The sequence below is a fragment of the Oryzias melastigma genome, linkage group LG11 (assembly GCF_002922805.2).
Source record: "Oryzias melastigma strain HK-1 linkage group LG11, ASM292280v2, whole genome shotgun sequence".
Lineage (NCBI taxonomy): Eukaryota > Metazoa > Chordata > Actinopteri > Beloniformes > Adrianichthyidae > Oryzias > Oryzias melastigma.
This window is the reverse complement of record NC_050522.1, coordinates 14,306,157-14,322,889: the sequence shown is the minus strand read 5'-3', so window position 1 is coordinate 14,322,889 and position 16,733 is coordinate 14,306,157. Positions and strand designations below refer to the sequence as shown.

The following is a 16,733-nucleotide window of genomic DNA, read 5'->3' as shown; positions in this document are numbered from 1 at the left end:
GGCGGACGACCGGCTGCTGAGACCCCACGCCTTCTACCAGGTCCACCGCATCACGGGCAAGACCGTGTCCACGTCCAGCCACGAAGCCATGCACAACAACACCAAAGTTCTGGAAATCCCGCTGTTGCCAGAGAACAACATGCGGGCCGTGTAAGTAGTAGTCTCAGGCGTTTTAAGCAGAGTACTATGCAAATATCCTAAAGGTTTAAGTCTTTACCCTCAGTGGTCCCTTAACAGATCGTTTTCCAAACGCAGGAATGAAACTGACCGCCACATTAGCATTGCTTTCAGTCAAATTTTAGCATGAAGATTTAAAAAGTTTTTAGCTTTTTGGTTTAAAACAAACAGCAAAAGTTATGACACATAATTACGATAACCCTGGGAACAATATCTTTGTACTTTATTGTGTGAATGCATTCAATGCATTCACACTATTGAGATTCTTCATTTCCCTTTTCTTCCGAACGTTTTTCGGCACGTAAAAACTCCAGCACACTTTATGCGATTTACACGATCTTGGTATCAAAACGTCCGGCTCGTTAAGGACATTACTGCTTGTATTTTTAGTAGTTGTGCACTTTACAGTTTTTGCGTAGTTACACAATTTGTGCGTTTTCTTCAGCCCCATTATAACTAATAGGATTTTTTTACAAATTCCTGCAAATTACACACTTAATGCAATTTAAGCAATTTAAAACATTCAGCATGTCCAGAAATTTATGCTTGTACTTCCAGCATTGTTAAAATGCATGCAAGGTACACAAAATTACACAATTTAACACAACTTTACAAATTTTTACACAAATTTGTGCAAATTTTAAGCAAATTCAGCATTTTAAGCAATTTTTCCACATCCAGCATGTTCAGGAAATTCATGCTTTTACTACACAATCTTACAATTACACAAATTTAACACAACTTTACACAACGCAATAATGCATTCACACATGCATTATCGGAGGTAATGCAATTTTCTAGTTCCTTTTGTTTTGACCTCGTCTTTGCTTTCTTTGCGGATTTATGCATTTTAGTTTGCCTGTATATTTTTGATCTTCTGTTTCAAAACTTAAAAATAGTTTGATCTTAATTTTTGTAACTTTTTGCAGACAAAATTTACCATTCGGACTCGAGTTTTTAGGACACTTTCAGTTTCATTGTGAAATTATTGCGTACAAAATATCGGAAAAAATACAAATTAAAACCAAACCAACCCAACAAGTTCTAAAGTGAAAAAAGAGATTAAAAAACTTTTTTCTATTATTCACAATAGTAACCATAGTATTGCAACATTTTCCATTAAACATATAATAGTCTTGGATTTTAGAGGGTTAAAGCATCACATACATATTTTGCCTCTTTAGTTCTTAAATGATTATGTGAATTATGTCTATATTTTTGCCACTCCATTAACATCTTTCATACCTTCTCCTAAACTTGTTGGACCCTTATCATTCACATGTTTGCTCTGCAGTGAACTATTTATCATTGTGGGTCCTCAAAATATGTGCATTTTCAAAAGACACCTCAGGTTCCGTGCAGCGGTTTCTTTACTTTCAAAGAAAAGGATTTTGGTGGAATCTGTAGGCGGTTGCATCCTGCTGGCTCAGCACTTTTCCTGTTAATGGATGTAACACAAACTAAGCTCTTTTGTCTGAGCGCCTCAGCTCAACATGCAGCTTCTGCTCTGAGTTATAGTAATAGATTGTTCTGACATCCATGTGTTTCAACATTTTTTTTAAATAAAAGGATACAAAAGACATTTTTGTAGCTAAATCTGTCCTTTTTCTATTATTTAAATATTGTTTTAGGCACTGACTGGACAGCTCATTATATGTCTGCTCAGACAGAGAGCTCCAGTTCCCAGCATCTCCACCTGATTACTTCACCAGTGAAGAGTCTGCACAGAGGAACGTGAGGGAGTGTTCAGATGTGGGCAAAAGTTGACATTAACTAGGCTTTGAGGAATGCGGCATCGAATAACAGCAATGGAAAAGCCAGAAACCGCAGGGAAAGATTCAAGTCTAAAATAAAATCAGAAGTGGAAGAGACTGCATACTGCCAAGCTTGTACGGAATGATTCGATCTGAAGCATTAAAGATGCTACACAAACACGGTTATGATGTAATTCTGACTGTTCATCCATTCTAGAAATAACATGATTTGATCAATCCCATTAAAGACGATAACCGTCAGTGATCTCTTCATTCTGGCTCTGTGAACAGAATCGACTGTGCTGGCATCCTGAAGTTGCGTAACTCCGACATAGAGTTGAGGAAGGGCGAGACGGACATCGGGCGCAAGAACACGCGTGTGCGGATGGTTTTCAGAGTCCACATCCACCAGGCAACCGGCAGGACGGTGTCTCTGCAGGTTTCCTCAAATCCTATCGAGTGTTGTAAGTAAACTTCAGTTTTTTTTTTTTTTACAGGTTTAGGGTTGAGTTATCGACCAGCAGTCAGAATGTAATGCTCTCATAAAACCTCTGCTTCATGCAAAAAATACCACAAAAGAACCTGTTAGGAACTGAGATTATTAATCATATGCTTATATTTTTTTATCATGAGTTGATTAAAAAAACTCTATTAGAATATGACATAAAAACTGACCAAATTAAACATTTCCACATGTGTCCCTCAGTTTTTTACACCTAAAAAGTTCAAAAAAATGCTTTTTAAATGAGTGTGAATCACAAATTTGATCAAAAAGGTGGCATAAAAGATGAAAAAGAACACTAATTTGAAGAAGAAAGTGAAATTATGTGCAGCAGGTCATTTTTATTTCACAAGAAATCCAGAAACAAGGAGTTCCACACAAGTATTCAAACTCTGATAAATAGAATTACCATAAATTCAATGTTATGCAGCCCAAAAATATATATTTTGCTAGTTCTATGCAAATTATTTGTAGTTTTCTTTTTGTTTTTGTGTGCCTAATTGGAATTTTTATTGATTACACTGAGTAAAGTCTAGTGTAATAAGTGGAAATGACTCATTTTAGAACAAAATTTGAACAAAACCAGAATAAAATCTTTGCAAAAGTTGGCCTATCTTAATAAATCCTTTTAAAATCTAAAACTATCACTTATTTTTAGAACATAAATCTACATGTTTGTTTCCAAAATGAGGATAAATCTATAAAAAACTGATTTGGACTCATTTTGAAATAATTTCCTCATTTCTAAGGATCTTTGTGACACTATAATCTCAACTGTGCTGATTTTGAGAGAAGCTTGGAAAGGTGTAGAGCAAAGAAAAGTTAAAACAACTTTAAACCTGGTGAAATATCGGCATATCGCATAATTCTAAAAACATACAGTTTTTCACTGCACCCTTCTCTGCTCGTCTGACTCCAGACTTAAGAAACAGTAACTTCTTAATTCAGGACTAAGGTGTATGGAACCCCTGAAGGGACATAAAAAAAATCTAAGTTGAAAAACAAAATAACAAACAAAAAAAAAACAGTTATTATCTGGCGTGCACCAGATAATAACTTATTTTTTTTTTTTGTTTATTATTTTTTTTATTAAGATTTTTTTTCCCGATGTCCCCTTAGGGGCTCCGGACATTTCTACCTCTTGGATGTTGAGTCCTATTAGAATAATTAAAATATATATAAAACTGATCAGCAGAGACTTTAGTGCCTCAGAACTCTTTGGATATTTTTGAAAATAAAAATAGCCAAAAATTCCTGACATAATGAAAATGAAAGAATCCAGACGACTAAGTAAAGGTCGGGTTCTTGTTGACTTCAGTCCAGTTGAGGATCCTCAGGTGTGTTTTCTGTCTTTGAAAGGCTGATCGATCAACATTTTTAAATGTCCTGACATATTCATCCATTTGACTCAATTCTCTCTGAACAGCCAGCTTTAGTAATGATCCAATCTAGTCTAAAACTCTCAAATCTGGATTATTTTTCCTGTTTGTGTATTTTTCTAATCCTTGGAATGTGTCCACCTCTGTTGTTTGATTTAAGTTCTCCATGTTTTCCTGAACTGTAAAAAGGAGCAAAGGAAAGCCTGTGAGAAGCTCCTGAAGTGGTGAACCAGCCTTGATCTGGATGCTCGGGTCTGCATGGGGAGTGGGTGTGCATTAGATTGCCAATGAGGCTCATTTTTCGTCTCCCTCCCACAGCCCAGAGATCTGCCCAGGAGCTGCCGTTGGTGGAAAAGCAGAATCTGGAATCGTGCTCCGCCCTCGGAGGCGTGAAGATGCTCCTGGAAGGACACAACTTCCAGCACGACTCCAAAGTGGTGTTTGTGGAGAAGGCTCAAGGTAAAGGAGGAGACGTTTGTGCAGCTGTGCGCGTCCGCCTCTGGACCGCTCGCTTCGCCTTTCAAAAACCTGCTCTGCCAGAATACCACATGTGGCACACATTAATCTGTATTTTTAACCCAGTGGATTTACATTTGAAGAAGTTTCCATTTCCTGTTCAGCAGAGGGATGGACGTGTGTGTACATGTGTGCTGCGTTTTTGCTTCTGTGTTGGGGGATGAGGTTTCAGAGGTGTTTTAGGACCCTGGGGGGGGGATATTGAAGGACTGTATTGCTCAACATGTCTGTGCAACATCGCATGGATATCGGAGGGAGTAACTCTGGATTTCGGTTGACCGTAGAATCCCTGATTCAGAGGGAATAGTGTGGTTTCTGCCTTGGCTGCAATCCTTGGAGGTTCCTGGAAGTTTGTACATTTAGTTCAATGGGACTTGGGGAACAAGAGAATTGAATAATGTACCCCCTTTTTGGAGAGAGTTTGATTTGTTGAGTTGATGTTACCATATCCTAACTTTTCTGGACAACATTTCATGTCCATGCCCAGCCGCTTCCTCAGCCCACAAACTTTAGCTCTCACTGGAAAAGTAATCAGCTTAGTAAGTAGCCGATAAATGAGATAAACATGCTAACCTTTTTGGCTAATTTTTTATCTACCAAAGTTTTAGGCTAATTTAGAGTTTAGCTTCTATTTTAGCAACAAACATTTTTGACTAATTTTTGAAGAATTGAATCCTACATTGGGGTTTAGCTAACAGTTTAGCAACATGCTGATGTTTTTGGTTAATTTGTTATCTACTGAAGTTTTTTTTAAATAATTTATAATTAAGATTTATTTTAGAAACAGGATAACTTTTTGACTAATTAAGTTTATTGAGAAATTTTAGAATATTTAGTAGTTCAGCTAGTAATTGAGCAATGAGCTAGCTTTTTGGCTGATTTTAGCAACATGCTAACGTTTTTTGGCTAATTTGTTATCTACTAGGGTTTTAGGCTAATTCAGAGTTTAGCTTCTATTTTAGCAACATACATTTTTGACTAATTTTTGAAGAATTGAATGCTAATTTGGGGTTTAGCTAACAGTTTAGCAACATGCTGATGTTTTTGGCTAATTTGTTATCTACTGAAGTTTTTTTTAATAATTTATAATTAAGATTTATTTTAGAAACAGGATAACTTTTTGACTAATTAAGTTTATTGAGAAATTTTAGAATATTTAGGAGTTCAGCTAGTAATTGAGCAATGAGCTAGCTTTTTGGCTGATTTTAGCAACATGCTAACGTTTTTTGGCTAATTTGTTATCTACTAGGGTTTTAGGCTAATTTAGAGTTTAGCTTCTATTTTAGCAACATACATTTTGGACTAATTTTTGAAGAATTGTATGATAATTTGGGGTTTAGCTAACAATTTAGCAACATGCTAATGTTTTTGGCTAATTTGTTATCTACTGAAGTTTTTTTGAATAATTTATAATTTAGCTTTTATTTTAGAAACAGGCTAACTTTTTGACTAATTAAGTTTATTGTGGAATTTTAGGCTATTTAGGAGTTCAGCTAGTAATTGAGCAATGAGCTAGCTTTTTTTTGGCTAATTTGGCCTCTAATTAAAATTTTTTATGCTAATTTGGAATTTAGCTGATCTTTTAGCAATATACTAACATTTTTGGCTAATTGTTATCAACTGGAGTTTTTAGGCTAACTGAGGAATTTTAGGCTATTTAGGAGTTCGGCTAGTAATTAAGGAACGGGCTAGCTTTTTCGCTAATTTGGCCTCTACTAAAGGTAAAAACGTTAACAAAAATCCCTTTTTTTGAGAAATGATAAATTCTTTTTATATTTTTGATTTTGTTCGTGCCAAAAAATAGACATAATTCATATTTATTAAAAAAACAAAAAGAAGGTCATGAATGCAAAACCAAATTTCTTAAATGCTAAAGTAAATCTCTGCGCCTCCTTCTAGGTTTTGTGCAGTAGAAAACTATCCCAAATGGCTCTTTTACTGTTAAAGGTTGCCGACACCTGTCTTAGGCGCTGTAATCGCTGCTCCTTGGTTGAATTCTCCAAAGTGGACCAAGAACGCTCCATTTGTTTAAAAATATTCTGTTTCGAGTGCAAATGCTTGTGATAATTATTCAATTTGTAAGCATTGAAGTCGCCATGTTGTCGTCTTTTTTTTCATGAAGTGTAACTAAACTTTCAAAGGTTTCTGCCACTTAGACGCCATGTTTTCTGCTACGCAAAGCTATCCATAAGATAAAGGAATTATTTTAAAGCAATTCCAAAGTTTGAAATAGTAGGAGCGAAAGAAATAAAAGTTATTTATATAAAAATATAACACTTTTATAATTCTGTAAATGTTTAAACTCTGGGAGAAATGAAAAAAAATCACTTGTGTTTTCGCTTTCAAGAAGATGAAAACTAAGATAATTTTAGAGCTGAAGTGGTTTGATGGATATCCTTATTGGCCACATAAACATAAATGAAGTGTATTTTTCTAAAAGGTTAAGTGGGACTTGAGACTCTTGTTGGATTTTGCAACTAGATCTCTGCATTTGGCGTTTTGCTCATACCAAATAAACATGAAGTATTGCACAACTGCAGTGCACTTTCTCATTAAACAAACAAAAAACCCCACAAAGGCTTAGACACAGAAAAACTAGGTATTTTCAAACAGAAAACCCAGTTTAATTTAAAAGAAATTACACAGTTTGTGAGGAAGAACTAAAGTGTACTGAGCTCGGTTCTGTTTAGCAGATCAGATGTCTGTGTAGCTGCCCTGAACATGGAGGTCTTTAGGACCACGTGCAGGCCGGAGCTGATGGGTGTTCTCCTCTGTTTATGATGAGGGTTTCCCTGCTTCTGGCACCAGCACCAAATTCCTGGGCCGTCCTGCCATGGAAACACCCTTCAGCCAGGCTTCTACAAGACTCCCCCTCAAGCCCCCTCCCCTGCTCTCTATCCTTCCAGTTTTCAGCCCAAACTCCCTCTCTGCCATCAGCTAGTTAACCCTTTGAGCTGCTGCTGGGTCTCTGGGTCACCACTCTTCTTCCCAAAACTCTCTAAGAATGAAGTTTAAATAAAATGCAGAAATTAATTTAAGTTTTATCTTTTGGGCACTTTTGAATTCCCAAAACACTGTATTAACTGTTTTTACATACCATAAAACATAATTATATTAATATTGATATTTTTTTTTAAATAAATGTTTAGATCCTCACTGAAACTCTTGTTTAGTATTATGTGGATTTTGATACATCCTGATATCATAGAACATGATTTACTTCTCCTCTAGTGAAAAAAAGTAAATCATTTCACTTTTTTAAAAATGTTGGAACCACTAAACAGTGATTGGTCCAAGTTGGTTTGAGTCAACATTTCCAAAGCAACCATTCTAGCCAATCAGGAGTGAGCTTGTTGTAAAGCCACACCCATACCACTTGAAAGCGAACTGGGGAGAATCTTCAGAGACCACCTACTTTTGTGAGGCATCTGATTGGCCCATTTATAAAATAACTAAAATCACCTAAAATGATTAAAAAAGTAGTAGAACAATTATGACTAATAAAATGACTGATTAATAGCAGTTTTGTTCTCAAGTCTATGGGATTTTAGCTTCTCTGAGGTTACTTCCTGTTTGGAACCGGAGGGGGGAGGAGTCTCTCAGTCCAGATACAGTCAATGGCTGTGTTTGTCTGCAAGGGACAAACCAAAAATAGAGGTAATTTGGTGCAAATATGGTTTCAAATTCCTGTTTCTGAGTGAATATTTTTGTTGCTTGGCTGGTGAACCATTTGCCCTTGTTGTAAGTCTTAGTTACCTGAATATGATCATGTGATCGTGCATGTACAGTTTAATAGAGAAAGATTAGTTTCATTTTAGTTGAAAGATTAACATCATATTTGAGGAGCACTCATTTGGTTATATCTGTTATTTCAAGAACAACTGTAATTTTCTAAATCAAATCAATTGCAAAAACAGATTTTATAGGTTTTTGACTCTTAAAACATAAAGTTAACGATTGGTTTTATGTGTGATGGCTTGATTTTCTTTAAACTTCTACACATGAAACTGATCTGAAATAGGTCACTGTGATTAAAGCGGACAATAAATAGTCTTTCTATGGTTGTGTTCATTACATAGTGCGTTTACCATTTTGTAGACATGTCCTAATCTACAATCCCACAATGCAGTGCTCTCAAAAATTCCCAGAAATCTCTAGAAAAAAACAGCATGCATCGATGGTCACTACATTGTGGAATATGGACCACAATGCATTATGTTTGTATTTATTTTTAATATTAACAACAAGGAAAGGCAGTCCAGTCATGAACTTGGAGCAAGCGCCGTGTTTGCATTCCCTCCACTCTCTGCAGGTTTGGGTTATCCCACCCTGCCGTTTTAATGTGAGCACCAGTGCTTTACTCCAACCGGGCCCACTTAAGGAGAACAAGGAGCTGTTTGATTCCATTTCCAAACATAACATTACAAAAAGCTGCTCGGACCAGAAGACAACCTCTCATTGACCACAATGTTATGTCTGCCTTTAGTTGTTGCATATTTGATTGGTGGCACATAGTGAAGTTTGCATGTTGGACTGGTAGTTTTTGACTTAGTTCCTGCAGCCAAAGTTCTAAAATTGGATCAAACCAGGCATTTAGAAGATGTCGATTTCTCAATCTCTGGACATTTCTGTGGTTGTCAATGAACAAGAAACAAACAAAGCCAATCCCACACATCGAGCCGTCCGAAAACACAGTCGTTTCCTGGCATTAGGTGGATGGGGGCAGAAAACAAATTGCTCTGTTTTATTTTTCTGTCTGTGTGTTGATGTGAAAAATGATGTGTGTTTGAGTCAGGAAGCTGGTCAAAAATACACCGAGGGAAACAGAGACAGACCAAATGTGTTTATGTAGTGCACACCACCGTCAGCTGATGTGAGGGCGTCTGTGTCCACAGACCAAATGTCAAACTGAAAAAAACAAGAGGAGATGACTACAACACTTCAGAGATGAGTTTAAACGGAAAGGAATAAAAAGTGAACGCCTCTACCTAGGAAAGACTTGCAGGTCAGATATGGACTGAAGGGCTGTATGGTGGTGTAGCGGTTAGCACTCTCAGCTCAGAGTGAGAAGGCTCTGGTTCAATTCCCAGTTTGCATATTTTATCTGTGGTCACTCCAGCTTCCCCCCACAGTTCCAAAATTAACTTCATAGGTTGTTAAATTTTAGTTTGTTAGGAGTGCACATACTTAGTTGTGTGGCCCTGCAATGGGATAGGCTCCAGCATCTCCATGACCCTAGTTGGCAAAAATCATAACTTCTTGAGGATTCAGGTCTGCAGCTGTTTGGCGCGTGTCTGATGTGTCGTTTTGTTTGTTTCTGGGTAGACGGTCACCACCTGTGGGAAAGTGAGGCCAGAGTTGAGAGGGATCCTTCCAAGCCTGTAAGTGACACCAAAAACACGTTCTCAGTGTTGGAACTGGACTCTAAGATACATTGGCTTCACATTTTCAGGCAAAAACTTACAAAAGTAACTATACAATTCTAGTAATATTCATAATACTAGTGGTAAATTCTTATACTGAAATGGTTTTTATGATTTACGTGAACGTCTTCCTGTTCAGTGTGAAGTCACTCTTTCCAAAAAGTAGGTCAAGCTGTTGAAAAACACAAGAAGAGTTCAATCATCTTCACTTCTTGTCTAGTCGTCCTTCTTTACTGGGAGCCAGTCCCTTACTTAATAAATATTATACATTAAAAGGTCTAATTAATAAAAAATAATCAACTAATTACTTTTTTGAAGAACTGCTCCAAGAGATCCTTTTGAAAGAATCTTTGACTCCTTGGAAATAACTATAGAGAAATAATTGGTAAGAATAAGGTACATGTCTAAGATGGTACAAAGTCATTTTTTTTTATTGCAGAATACTCTGCTGGTTGAAATTCCTCCGTACAGGACCCAAAGACTCTCTGCTCCGGTCCACGTCAGCTTCTATGTCTGCAACGGCAAGAGGAAAAGAAGCCAGCACCAGCGCTTCACATACGTCCATCCAAGCGGTACATTTTTCTCTACTTCTACCAGTAAACTGTAAACGTGTTAACAAAGGGTTTCCTAAAACTTCAGAACTGAATCAATAATCACAACTAGAACATTTTAAATGTAGAAAAGACTTTATATGTTTCAAAATGCATAAATGTTTAATGAGAAACTTAAAGTGAATATTTTTAATTTACTCATTTTTGTATTTTTTGTTCATAACTCATTGATTCAAAAGTATTCTGGCCCACACCATCATACCTCCACCACCATGCATCTTTGCCTTTCCAAGGAATGTAGTTTTTTCCCGGACGAGCCCCCAATTTATGCTACACCCCCCTGTCAAGAGGCTTGTAAAAGGGTGTAACATAAAGGTAGAAAAACACAAATCAGAAAGTCTCACAAACAAACCCAGACTCAAAATAAGGTTTGAATTTATTTACAAAAAAAACTTAAACTACACAAAAACAACCAGAACAAACCAAGAAAAGCTCTGCTGCTGTGAGTGCATTATTGGAATGCTGAGCTGGAGGTCCTCGTCCAATCAGGTGTTGTGGACAGTTGGTATCAATCTGCAAACAAAGAAAACAGAAAACATTACAAAAGTACAAACAAAAATACGACTTCAGCTGGAACACTTCACCCATCTGACTAGAACGACTGTGGACCTGTTCAACATCACACTCCATGGACGTCTGGGAGAGCCTCTCACTGCTAACGCTAAGTAAGCAAAGGAGCAGTTTTCAGGACCCTCTGCAGTTTGCTTATTCCTTTGAGATTAGAGCTGAAGACATCCATCTTCACCCGCTTCAACAAACCCGCTGTCATCTGGACAAAACTGTGAGGACGATGCTCTTCGGTTTCTCCACTGTCCAGAAGATAAAGATGGAAGATAAACTGCCTGACAAACAGACCACAGCTTGAGACTGAAGGGATGTGTGTTGGGAGAATCCCATCCTGTGTAGGAATACTCAGATTACTTTAATCCACGAAGATAAACAAACTAAACAAACTAACAGAGGAGAGCCGATTGTTCAAAGATTGTTTTGGAAAAAGAAAACAGTTGTGGAAAATTTTGGAAATCCTCTTTAAGATGACAACATGATGTAAATGAGATGTTCACAGCTAAAATCGCTGATGAATGTTAGAAAACAATTTGGTAAAACTTGAATAAAGTCGTTTTAAATTGGATCCTTTAATTATAATTATGACATTTTTCTGCAAAATACAAAAACTTGTGTTGTTTTCTATGAAATAGTTTCTAAAAAGCAGCAGTAGTTGGCCCCACCCCCCTTCCCGTCACCAATACCTGACCTGTTTATGTGCACTCCTGCTAGCTTAATGGTTACAAAGCAATCGAAGTAATCTAGCTGTACCGCTTTGAGTCAGATGCAAGTTTTGGAGGAGGAAAACAAAGACGTACATGGATCTGGTCGACTGTAAGCGGACGCATCGGAATGGAGCAGAGCAGAGAGCTAGCTTGAAGCCTTTTCCATTTTCTGTCACAAATTAGCTCTTTTTTTGAGAGGAATTTAATTAAAAAAATATTCAGAAACACAATTTCAAGCTTAATTTTGTTTATTTATGTCCTTCATCCTAAAAAAATGCAACAAGAACATGTTAAAAACACAATTTTTATCTGAGTTGTGCTTTAAAGAACTAAAAAATAAAATGAAATGTTTTATTTTTAGTAGAAAGACACTTTAATATCTGCTCTATATCTGTAGGTACAATGACTGGATGCACAACAATGAAATAAATATTTGGTTGGTGAAGCTAAACTGACCCATTAACTCAAATATAAAACAAACTGCTAATTGAAGTCAGCTTTGGAGAGACAATCCGGTGGGTGGTTCAAAGCCCGATCCAGCTGAATCGACCCAGCCCAGATAGTGGGCTGAGGAGTGTCCCGCTGTGAATGTGGAGCATTGTTTTCAGCTCCCAGGGTGGGAGGGAGGAAGAGGAGGGAGGTGACAAACTGAGGGACAGCAGCCTCTCCTGAAAGGGGAAGACCATCAAACACAGAGTGGGACGTCTGAACACCGTGAAGGGCCTCGTGCTCGGATCAAATGAGTCACACATCTTAGAAGGAATGAGCTGACCGGCCCGCAGGTGGAAAAATGAACATGCTGGAGCTCTCAAAAAGATTTTGGGGCGTGAATCAGAAACTTTTGCAGGGATATAAATATTCACAATCCTTCAGCTACTTCACTGATTCTGTTCTTGATTTGTCTCTGCGTCCTTTTTTAGTTCCAACGATAAAGACGGAGCCGCACGACGACTTTAGCGCCCCTCTGATGTGCACCCAGCAGGGTTCCTCAAAGCCGTTCTACGCCCTGACCTCCTCCAGTCCTGATCCCAGGTCGTGTGTTGTGGGCGGGGCTTACCCTGTAAGCCAGCGAAGACCGACGACCAAGTCTCCCTCCCTGCCTTTCTCGGGCTCTCAGAGCCCAAGCCCCAAACTGTTTGAGCTGTCGTCATCGCCCTACAGCAAGTGCTTCTCTGCCGCCCCGTCCGTCCAGACCTCGGGGTCGCCGGCTCCTCACGTCTCCATCATCCAAGAGACTTCTGTGCACCATCACCCTCCAAATCTCTACCCTCCCAACAGCTCCTCTTCCCCTCCAGCCTCACAGCCCTCCCCACCAAATGACACTCCGTTTTCTCAGAATCCTGGAGTGACCCCATCTCAACCAGACAGCTCCGGTTCAAGCATCCAGGAGGTTCCCAGGAAGGAGGTGTTGTCGTCTGTGCAGAAGGAGGGGAGCCCAGAACGAATGACCGTTAGCATCAAGAAAGAACCACAAGAACTGGACCAGATCTACCTGGATGACGGTGAGGAGAAAGAAAATCTATTATGATGCAAACTTTAGAGTATCAATTCATGTACTAAAAAATGCCAATGACAAGTCTTGCCGTCTCACTTTTCAGTTCTGTCTGAAGTCCCAGCTGCAGATATGACCAATATGTTCTTTAGGAACTGATAAAAGTTTAAACCAAGTGAAAAAAATATTAATTAGATTTTTTAAAAATAATTATTAATGCTTTAAAGTCAATTGAAAAACTCTTTCAAATTCAAAATTACACAATGAAAAATTCAATGAATTATTTAAAATTAAGAAAAATATAATTGTAAATTTGAAAAAAGAAAATTTGAAATATTTTTTAAAATTCATACCACGATAATAATAATAATAAGAAGAACAATACTTATTAAACAGTAATAATAAGGGAAAAAAAGAAAAACATAAAAAGTGTAAATTTAAAACTTTGAGTAAAAAGAAATAAGCCTAAAAATGTTTTTGTCTTCATTTTTTTTTTATTGTTTGGGTTTCTCTATGTCAGGGGTCGACAACCTTTAACATGTAAAGAGCCATTTAGGTTGATTTCTCACTGACCACCACCCAGTAGGAGCCACACACCTTCAGAAAAATAAGACTTTGTATTTATGTTATTGTTATTTTTATGAGAAATGTAAATAAAATATTATTTTTTGGCATAATTAAAACAAACTTTTAGAGAAAACAGATTTATGAAACAAACAGTTTATAACTTTTACCAGAGGTTAAAAGGACTCCCTTTCAAAATAAAAGACTTCCTGTGTCACATAAAATGATCTCGGTCGAGCAAATCTAGTGGTAGGTGGTGTGATGCTATGAAAAATAATTTTTCTTTAAACGTTTGTGGTGCTTCTTATCTAGAAATTCATAAATCTAACTTTCTAAAATTAAAACAAAGCAATACAATTTCTTTTCAAGTTTACATTATTTTTTTTAAATATTTTTTTATTTTTTTTTATTTTCAATAATTCTTTCAAGTTTAGAATAAGTACTCTTTAGCTTAAAACTGTTTTAATTTTTGTTTTTATTTATTTTTCAAATGTCCAATATCTTGTTTTCAAATTTTCTTTTTTTTCTTTCAAATTTACAATCTGATTTACTTTAAGCTGATCCAAATGTGACCCCATACAGTTTACAAAAGCCAATAAAATACATGAGATGCATCAATAAAAGGAGTAAAGGAAAACACAAAAATACTACAAACTATCAAATGTTGAGGAAACCTTTTTTTATTTTAAAACATGGACATTCTCCACATATTTTCTTTTTGTGACGAGGATTGTAGAACCCAAAAACACAGCTGGACAGACGGCGTTCTCTCACATGAAGCTCTTCTATGCTGAGCGAATCAATATGGCCATCCACATGACACAGATGTCACCTTGGTGGGGGCTCTATTTTTAGGGTTTTGTTGTAAGCACATTTAGAACTCGATAAATTGACTTTTTATTTTCAATTAGGTCTCCCCTGCTAAATGTTACGGCGCAGTGAGAAATGGGCCATGGTAACAGGCGGACAAACAGTGACTCCGGATGCTGACGCAGACCTGCTTCCCTTTTGTTCTCTGAATGAAATGCATCTGGTTTATTCATTCATTTTTTTCACGTTTGGTTGCGACATGAAAGTCACTCCAGCCAGAAACATCCAGGTGTCATAAATGAATCATAGTTTAACAGCTGCTGCAAATGTTTCTGCTCTTCCTGGATCGTTGTTTTGAGGAAATGCTTTGTTGAATTGTGAGGTAAATCACAGCTTCTGGCTCCAAAATCAAATGTATTTATTTTATTTTTTGCTCCGTCTATTGAAGGGGTAAGCTGCGTGACATTACAGTGGCACAGGAGGCATGTGGCAATGTATCATTTTTAATATTTTTCACTCAGTAAAGAAAGTAACAAACTCAGGATGTGAAAGAAAACCCACAAAAATGCTGATCTTTCTTTATTTTTTCTTTTCAGTCAATGAGATCATCAGGAACGACCTGTCGGCGGTCTCAGTCCAAAGCCAAACGTAGTCCCACACAGGTAAAACCTGATGCTTCCAGGTGGACTCCAGCATCACAAGAACAATTTTAAATCTGTTTTCAACCGTGCCTTGTGTTTCATAAATGACTCGTTTCGTGGAATTTATCCCAGCAACAGCACCAGGATGACAGTCAGTGGAGCATACAAACCTCCCGCCTTCGCACAGAACGGTGGACCATTTATTATGAATTGTGTACATGAATAGTTTGTGTATATACAGCACAGTTTGCATATCTGGTTTTGAGACTAAATGAAGGTGGCAGTGCCCTTTTGACCTTTGACGCTCGTCTCCAAAGTTTAATAAATTCTAAGCCATAAAAGTTGGAAGAAAGTGAAACTTGAATGTCAAAACAGAGTCAAAAAGTCAGACTTTTAGCTTTTTTTTCTTTTTCTTTGAAAGCTCAGCCACCAAAGGTTAGAGGTCAAACAAAAGCCATATTTTGAGGACAAATATAGAGGACTGAAGCCGATTTTAAAAATCAATCAATTTTCTTTTCTGTCTCCTGACACATTGCAGTTATCTTTAATACATGGTTCTATTGCAGGTACGATCGATGTTTTGTAAAAAAAGAAAAAAAAAACTTTCTGACATTAGCAGGAGACCCTACTACCTGTTGGTTTTATGCAGTTCTGCTTTTTCTGTTTTATTTGAAGGTTAAAGTTTACATCCAAAACTAAGAAATTCAGCTTTATTTGCAAAATCAAAGCTTTTTAAACCTAGAGTTAGAAAAAAGCAAAAAACAAAAGCAGAGGAAACATTTCTGCTACTACACAAACTGATTCAGAGCAAATTTGCACATTTTTTGATGACCCCAGACAGATTACTACTAATATAATTATTAAATATGGTTCCAAAGTAATTAAAAAAAGAAGCTTAAAGTACCAATAAAGTAGGAATCATTTGCTTTCCTGTTAAACCATTCGGTAGTGAACAAAAGAAGAAAATCCACCAGTTTTCTTCTGCATGTGGTGATGGAATACTCCTGTGTTCAAATCCTCCCCAAACTCATGTTGCAGCTCTATTCTCATGAGCTTCAGTTACCGAAACTACAGTATTTCAATGTGATCAAAGAGAAATAAGTCCCAATCTGCCATTTTTATTTTAATAACAAGTGCATCCCAACACATTTAAATCTACATTGTTGAGTTTTGACAACAGATCCACTTTTTGTTTGCACTCAAACTGATTAAAAACATATTTGCTGGGTCATTATAGTCATGTTAGGGTTACTCAAGTAAAACAAGCCTTAATTCATCAAAAAATTTGCTCTAGTGAAAGTAATAAGTCATGTAAACAATTGCTTTAGTAAGAGTAAAAAAGTAACTGGTGACAGAAGTGCTCAAGTATTGAGTTAAAGTTTAAAGTTAAGACTAAAACTCATTTGCAGATTTTATTTTGAAGTAACCAAATTGAAAATGAACTTCCTTCTGTTTACAGTCTAATTACCAATGATGGATCTGCTAAAGACACGTGTGGGCTCATAAGTGATATGCAATATTGTTCATAACGTTTCAAATAACGTCACTGATGCTTTATGGCCAAAGCAGCTGAATTATTTTACACTGATGTTT

General features: G+C 37.0%; 1 protein-coding gene across 1 annotated transcript in view; it reads left to right on the top strand.

Moving 5' to 3' along the window:
- Positions 1 to 15,222, top strand: part of LOC112138397 (nuclear factor of activated T-cells, cytoplasmic 1) — a gene marked incomplete in the record, with an annotated part of 21,402 nt that extends 6,180 nt beyond the window's left edge. Inside the window, 7 exon segments of the mRNA XM_024260959.2 lie at positions 1 to 150; positions 2,223 to 2,395; positions 4,131 to 4,271; positions 9,654 to 9,709; positions 10,191 to 10,323; positions 12,554 to 13,135; positions 15,096 to 15,222. Of these exon segments, the coding sequence (XP_024116727.1) occupies positions 1 to 150; positions 2,223 to 2,395; positions 4,131 to 4,271; positions 9,654 to 9,709; positions 10,191 to 10,323; positions 12,554 to 13,135; positions 15,096 to 15,151 (1,291 nt within the window).
- Positions 15,223 to 16,733: the final 1,511 nt, after the last annotated feature.